Source organism: Anarrhichthys ocellatus, unplaced genomic scaffold (assembly GCF_004355925.1).
Source record: "Anarrhichthys ocellatus isolate YVR2014 unplaced genomic scaffold, GSC_Weel_1.0 scaffold12, whole genome shotgun sequence".
Taxonomy (NCBI): domain Eukaryota; kingdom Metazoa; phylum Chordata; class Actinopteri; order Perciformes; family Anarhichadidae; genus Anarrhichthys; species Anarrhichthys ocellatus.
In genome coordinates this window covers 210,579-218,490 of record NW_022280042.1, presented here as the reverse complement: position 1 = coordinate 218,490, position 7,912 = coordinate 210,579, and the positions used below count along the sequence as shown (strand labels likewise).

The following is a 7,912-nucleotide window of genomic DNA, read 5'->3' as shown; positions in this document are numbered from 1 at the left end:
TGTGAGATCATTTCAGTAGTGTGTCTGTGAGATCATTTCAGTAGTGTGTCTGTGTGTGTGTGTGTGTGTGTGAGAGATCATTTCAGTAGTGTGTGAGATCATATTAGTAGTGTGTGAGATCATTTCAATAAAAACAATAAAATTCCGCTCCTAGTTTGTGATATAAAAGCTTTATTTTGAAGCAGCAATATATATGTTTTGCTTATGTGAGCATATGCACACTATGTAAGAGCTTTTTATTTGTGTGTATGAGGTTCAGTAGTGTATATGCAAGGTCATTTTGAATAATGCCCTGAACAGTGTATCCACACCTTTGTAAACTGTCACTGTTATTTGTTAACAGTGTCAGCGTGGTTGCAGTCGAGTTGCCCTGGTACTAATGTAATGTAATAGAACCTGAGTCTCCTCACTGTTCTCTCTCCTTGTTGATCTATTGGAGCTGCGATGACGTTGCATTTCTTTCTGTGTGTTGACTTTAAAGAGGCTCAGTAGGCTCTCAGATTAAGACACAGAGTCTGCTGTTGAAATAACTTGCAGATGTGTTGTAGCTGTTGTCGTTGGTCTCAAATGGTGAGGTGATGTCCCAGGCAAAGGGAGCCATTGGTTCTATTTGGCTGGGGTCCGGGGCAATGACTCCATCAGAGCTTGTGTCTCTTAGTACATTCTCAGTTCTCCCATCAGGCTCTCTGTCAGACTCTAAATGAAAGAAACATTTGATAAACCTTTATATCCCCACTTGAAAGTCTGTCACATACTTCTCTTCAAAGTACATACAGAAATCATGTACAAATGAAAGTATCTATTGCATTTCATTACTGCCATGCAATGTGCAGTAATAACCAGTGAGTCATGGATGAAACCCAAGCTCTGAAGCTTCTCTCTCCATTTGTCAGGGGTGGAATCAGTGAGGTGTTGTAGTGCTTTGGCTCAGGTCTTGAAGAGCTGCCATACGTTTTTCAAACCACCAGATGTCACCGTGCTGCTGAGTTTGACGCTCCGCAGCTTCAAATCTTCTTTTGGCACAAAAAGAAAGAGCTTCATAGGCTTCATCACAGGCAGGAACCATATGAGCAAGAATTGTGTCTGTGTGAACAAAGGAATCACACATTCTATATGTACACTGCACACACAGTGAATGCATTATTTTACTAATACAGCCATACCAACTATCTCCTGTAATTATCATTACTGTATACGGTCTTCTTGCACATCTCCACTGGCTTCTAGTAGGCTACTATTCCACTGAGACTGGGGGTGTCTGAGCCCTCCTACCATCCCTGCCCATGTTCAGACTTTCACATTCAAGTGGCATTTATTTCAATTTCCACTCCACCGATTTCAAGAGGACTGAGCGGTCTGTTCTAAATGGATTCAAAGAACAGAACATCTCTCTGCTTTGTACGTGGAAAGATTATTATTTGACTTGTTCTGTCGTTCTGCTCCGAGATGACGGGGTGAGACTTTTTCTGTGGGGCCTATCGTTCCTCTTCTCCACTGTTCTTCCTCATTTGTGTCTATGACCGTAATGTTAAGCGCTGACTGCCACATTTATACGAAACATTGTGAATCTTTAAGCCTTACAAGTAATCTAAAGCTAGCTGAGCAAACCCCTCCCACAGAACACCATCCAGCTGCTTCTCTACTCCGCCCCTTCTCAGTCTCAGGACGTCACATACTCAACTTTGTCACGCCTCTTGGTGTCTTATACCGCAAGCCATAAGGCACTCTTCATCATCATCGTCATTATTAGACGCTCAGAGAAAATGCTCTGGGAGTGTGATCACGTAGTATAAAGAGAGAAAAACCCACATGGGGTGAGAAGGATAGGGATTGGAAGGAGAACACTATTGTTAGGTTTTTCCTAAACCTGCCTGCTATACATCCATCATGTTGATTCTATCTCACACAGGCTCCGCTATGGTGTGAAATAATGCATCTATAAATCTGTATCTATATCTGTTCTAGTTTTTCTTACCTTTTTCGCTCTGGCCATAATCCTCCCGGTAAAGACAGGTCCCTCCATCATCTCTTCCCATGATGCTATCTTCTGATACCAGCAGGTTCCCCATCAGGAAGTAAGTAGTCATCTGTCCTTTGCCCTTCACCTCAATCTGCCCACGCTCTTGTATGTTGAACCCAGCATCTTTCAATGCACTGAAGAGGGGTGGGGGAGGGTTGAGGGGACACAAAGGGACACAGAAGTGAAATAAGTTAAGTTCTGGGGAGAACAATTACAGTTGCCACATATTGCAACTGTTCTTAGAAGCCTCAGCTGTACTTTCTCTGCACACAGTTTGTATCCATCTTAAACCTCCATAGCTTCATAGAAGCTGCTCTGTGCGCTCACTGTCACTACTGGACACTGTCTGTTTCCAGGCTAGTGGTTGTTTAGCAACTCTAAACATCTAGCTGAGGTGAAGGTATGCAGTCATGTCAGGACACTGAGGAAGAAAACCACATACATGTGTATTCATAAATGTATGCTATGTCTGTTATTTGTTGTCTGTATGAGTTGATTTGGCGGCAAATGAGTTTCCCCACTGGGGATTAATAAAGCTTTCTCATCCAGCAGCCTGATCTCAAGGACATAAAAGAAACACTTCTTTCTGCATTGAAACTAAATGTTGACACTGGAGGATAATCATGACCTGCAGAACCATCAAATATGAATCCAAGTCCCAGGATTTCAATTTCCAGTTGAAAGAAGAAAGAAATTCCTTTTGAGATAGACAGAGGGAGGGAGAGCAATGCTGCATTCCTCACTGTTCAGGATAAGAAGTTTCTGAAGTCATGTATGTAGAACAGTGAGTCAAGGACAGCGACAAAGTAACACATTAAGAAGCTGGAAATGTATTTTCAATATGAAGTAAACACCCAAATCTTTCTACACAATAACTCTAAACAATTTCGGGAACAAAGTAAATTGAATAAACAGAAAAACAGAATGAATTCTGCTGGAGAACAGACAGCTTGAAGATGTTCTGCTTTTGAAAAGCTTCCAGAACTGTGACAGAGCCATGAAGTATTGGTGTTGGTGGTTATGTATATGAACATCTCCACCTACAGTTAATAATGTAGATGTGTCGTTACATCTCAATCAGTTCCACACAGAAGTTTACGGATTGTTTCTGGGGAAAGAGCAGTGGTTTGAATGTGATTACTAATCTTTAACTGAATATGGGAATCAGTAAACGAGGATAAAAGTCCCCGACTCTGTTACAGCTGGCTCTGGGTGTGAGACACACACACACACACACACACACACACACCTATATGTGGAAGTGCTGAGGTGAATGTGGTCGGGGACTCCATGACTCTCCATCCTGGGGGCAGTGTTAACAGAGTCTCCAAACAGGCAGTAGCGAGGCATCTTCTCCCCCACCACCCCAGCTAACACTGGACCAGTATGGAGACCCACACGGATCTGGAACATACAAACACACCATGTCAGCAAGTGTGACATCCTGTGGTAGAAGATCACGAATAAATCATTTGTTGAATAGCTTTAAAGGGCCGTTGGAAATGTCCTTCTCCAGAAAGGCATTGTAACTCTCGAATCCGTTTCTTCTCCTTCGGCCATTGAGTGTTAAAAAAAAAACACAGCTACAGCGAGCAAAACGCTAAAAATGTCTTGTCAATGTCATAACTTCTTACATATCTTTCAACTTGAACTCTGACCACTCACGCCGCACGTTAATGCTGACGTACTTGTAGGCCAGCTAGCAGGCTCCGATACGTCAAAGAATACGTCCAACATGTCAAACTAAAGATCTGATTGGTTGAAGACTATGACAATCAACAATATCGTCCCCATTCACTTAAACTGCAAAGGGATTCACTTGTGAGTCTGCAGGCCTCGGGCCTCTCTTCTTACCTAGACACACATAGGTGAAATCTGATTGGATAAAAGCTCTACTTAAAACAAGCTGCACTGGAAGCAGAGCAACTGAGGAAGACAGTAGCTGTGCAATGAGAACATAAGATAATGGGGAAAATATTTTTATAAATTATAATACATGTAGTGTATTTAAGAAAAATGATTAAATGATAAGTGATTCTGTTTAGGCCAGCAGAGAAGGCCTTGCAGGCCCTGACGGCCCACCACTGTCAGAACCAACCACATTCATTCACAACTATTTTTGATACCAAGTAACAAGTAAAGTCATATAATAATTTTTTTAATAAGTAAAATAAGTAAAAAGTAACTTATTACACTTCCTGAGTAACTTGCAGTCACACTGGTTCCGGGTGAAACGCAGCACATTTGTGGAAAGGTAAAACAACAACGTATTGTATAACTCTACAGAGGCTTAGGCACCGACAATAAGACACCTCTCTTCGTCATGAAATACATGGAAAAAGATGTGATTCATAATTCTTACCTGTATGGGTTTGCCTGTTACAGGGTTGGGGACCTCTCTGGCAGCTATCCTCATACCTAAAGCAAAGTTTGCCACTCTGTGAGCATGGCTTTCTGTCGGGACTGGAACGCCACCCACCACCATGTATGCATCACCAATAGTCTCAACCTTTTGGCAGGTAGGGGTGAGGAGAAGGGTATTTAGTTGGTTGCAATCTGTAACTCACCACACAAACTGTTTCTTTAAGGAAACTTAAAAGACTTCAGCTACACTTTTCATTAGCAAAGAGCGATGAATGGAAACAGTTTTTCAGACAGTGCCAATCATAGCTTATTCTTAAGGTATGCTCACTTCATTTTTATATTGATACTACAGGTTGTGAGCAGGACTACATCTACCAGAGCAAACCATAATATTTCTGCTTTTTCAGCCAACAAAGTGCAGATCTGCTTTGACTTTTAATTAGTAAAACATATTCAAAACTGAACCTGATTAGATTCAGTAAGGACTTATAAAGGATTCCGATTCAAAAAGCAGATATGATACAGGATTCAGATGGAATTAATAACTTCATAGGTAAATCATTGTTACGTTTGAATTAAAAGAAAGATTTTTGTGCTGAAGCAACAGGAAATCAAACTGTAAACTGTGTTAATTGTGTCAGAAACGTTGCCATCACCTCCTACAGATTGCACATTTGTAGCTAAATACAGTATGTCTACTTTGCTGGATGGGGGACAACTGCTTAAGGACAAACTTATAAAGAATGCACACACAATGGTCTGAGTGTGCAAAGTTGGGAAATGACGGAAAGACTATCCTCATCCAGTTCAACAGAAATACAATAGCTTCATTGTTTGAAGAACAAGAGATATTTCACCACAATATCCATCCTCAGCCTACTGCGGAGATAACAAATGTCACAGAGAGATAATACCTTGTAGATGTCATGTACGCTGGTGAGTCGGTCAAACTTTGAGTACATGGAATTGAGCATGTGAACGATATGGATGGGCTCACAGGCAGCGCAGATGCTTGTGAAGGTTACCACATCACTGAACAAAATAGTGCACACCTCAAACTCCCCTGAAAGAGACAAGACACTTTGACAGAGCAACAAGCAGACATGTAGAGGTAGACAGCTAACAGCTAGCTTGATGGAATGACTGACCTGCCGCTACGCTCTTCCCATCTTTCAGCTGATTGGCTATGTGACAGGGCAGCATGGCATACAGCAGAGTCTCCGTCTTCTCTTTTTCAGCCTCTAGGTGCTGTGACAGGATTCTCAGTTCCTCCTACAGACAGACAGACCGACACATGCAATAATTCATATTTCCCTTCCTGTGAAAAAGCACAACTGCTGTACCAATCACAGATTTGTATATTGTCACAATAATCACATGCAGAATGTTTTTTCCCCCCATAAAACAGATCCATATAAAAAGCAGTGGAGGAAAAGGGTTTCCCAACTGGACCAGAGAAACACAATACTGTGATGTATTGTATCAGGTAACTGATAATAAACTCAATTCTTAGCTGATTATGGGGACGACCAAAGTTGCTTTAATTTATCTTCTGGGAAACATACATGTCTGCACCAAATCTGATGGTAATCAAATATAGCAATCCAATGGCAACTTTAATAGTTGAGACATGTCACTAAAACCCTAAGATTTCAACCTCATGGTAAATGGACTGTACTTGTACAGCGCTTTTCTAGTCTTTCCGACCACTCAAAGTGCTTTCACACTGCTTGTCATCATTCACCCATTGACACACTGAAGGCAGGGATGCCTACCTCCACAACAAAGGTGCCTTGCTCAAGGACACATCGGCATGAGAATAGCGGAGCCGGAGATCGAACCGCCGACCCTCTGATTGAAGGACGACCCTGCTCTCCACTTAGCCACAGTAATGGTGGTTTTAAACTAAAATTCTAATGGTCATTAAAGTCAGCATATCAATAAATGTATAAAAGCTCATGGCAATCCATCCAACTGTCGTTAATATCTTTCTGTGGATCCAAGTGGTAGATAGACTGGCTGGCCGATCGACCAACCCACAATCCTTATTGAACTTTTATAGTTTACTACGATTACTATGCTGCACACACTTTGAAACCAGATTAAATACTATTTTGTTGGCCTCTGTAGATGTGTGAATAATGACAACAACCAATGTTTGATCATGAATCGAAAGGTCTCCACTTGGTATTAGCATGCAATCTGTAAGTGGATACATTACTCTGTTCTGTTGACTTGTTTTACAGCACAGACACTTCGTCTACTCATTTTAATGAACATGTTTTCCTCAAGAGGCAAATCCCTGTGAAATACTCACATGCTAAACAAAGGCCAGCTTCTTATCGTGTTTGTAAATTGGGCTGCCGTGACTAAAGACTGCAGGAACTAAAAGCTGCTCTCCTACCTTTTTCCTCTCCAGCTGGTTGGTGAGCTCCAGCTCAGCAAGACGTTGATGGTTGAGGAGAACCAGGTCTCTGGTGACATCATGCTGGGCCAGGTCAGCCAGGTGGAGGCCAACATCTTGAAGTTCCTGAAGGCTTCGTATCTTTGGAGAACACAGGTACAACATACAGCCAAGAGACTCCATCCACAACATCTGACCTACACATAAATGGAACACAGGTAAACTAAAGTTGAGAATGCAGCACAGATATTGTTTCAGTGGTTACCTACGCACCTCTTGGGTACCCACATGCCTACTCAGTCTCCATGTTTCTCTGCTCTTACTTACTTCTTCTTCTTCTTAAGTTGTCTCTATCACACAATGTGCCTCTCCCAAGTTCAGTTCGACTTGGCTATCTTTTCCGTCATACTTCTGCACCAGGTCATTGTTGGTCTTCCAGGTTTGCTTTGTAACGTGTCTTAAGGGGAAGTGGTGACATGACAATATTGTGGTGATGTAGACTGACAGCGAGGAACCTGGGGGACGATTGGCCACACAGTCACTCCAAAGACCGTGAGGTCGCTCATCTTAATCTCTGGTCTGACCCCACAGTGTTTGAATGAATCCCCCACCAGGCACTGCTCATTTTCACACCACAGTGTCGCTCTTTTTCAAGCACTCTTTTCTCAGAAAGCACTTTAACCATGGAATAAAATGTTGATTTGGTTGATTTGCTGTGTACAAAAAGTATTGTGGTGCCGTTTATTACAACCCACCTCTTAGTTTGAGCTTGGTGTGTTTGTCTTTGCAGCTCTTCAAGACAAATTGACTGTTGATGAATTTCCTGATGCTCTCAATGGTAAAAGTCACCTGGAGGAGAGAGATACTGGTTGATTATCTGCTGCACCACTAAACTCTTCTGCACTTACAATTCTCAATTTGGAATAAATCAAAGTTTATTTCACAAAGTTTATTTTGCAACATAAATAACGATACACACATATATCATATATACACACACATATACATACATATATACATATACACACATATATACACACGTATACACACACGCCTATACACACACGCCTATACACACACGCGTATACACACACGCGTATACACACACGCGTATACACACACGC

General features: G+C 41.8%; 1 protein-coding gene across 1 annotated transcript in view; it reads right to left on the bottom strand.

The window, feature by feature from the left end:
• Positions 1–430: 430 nt before the first annotated feature.
• The window catches only part of LOC116386123 (guanylate cyclase soluble subunit beta-2-like), a 36,604-nt gene continuing 29,122 nt past the window's right edge, over positions 431–7,912 (bottom strand). Inside the window, 8 exon segments of the mRNA XM_031852126.1 lie at positions 431–696; positions 1,976–2,154; positions 3,270–3,424; positions 4,383–4,529; positions 5,299–5,447; positions 5,533–5,656; positions 6,789–6,985; positions 7,544–7,637. Coding sequence (XP_031707986.1) covers positions 497–696; positions 1,976–2,154; positions 3,270–3,424; positions 4,383–4,529; positions 5,299–5,447; positions 5,533–5,656; positions 6,789–6,985; positions 7,544–7,637 — 1,245 coding nt within the window. The 3' untranslated portion in view covers positions 431–496.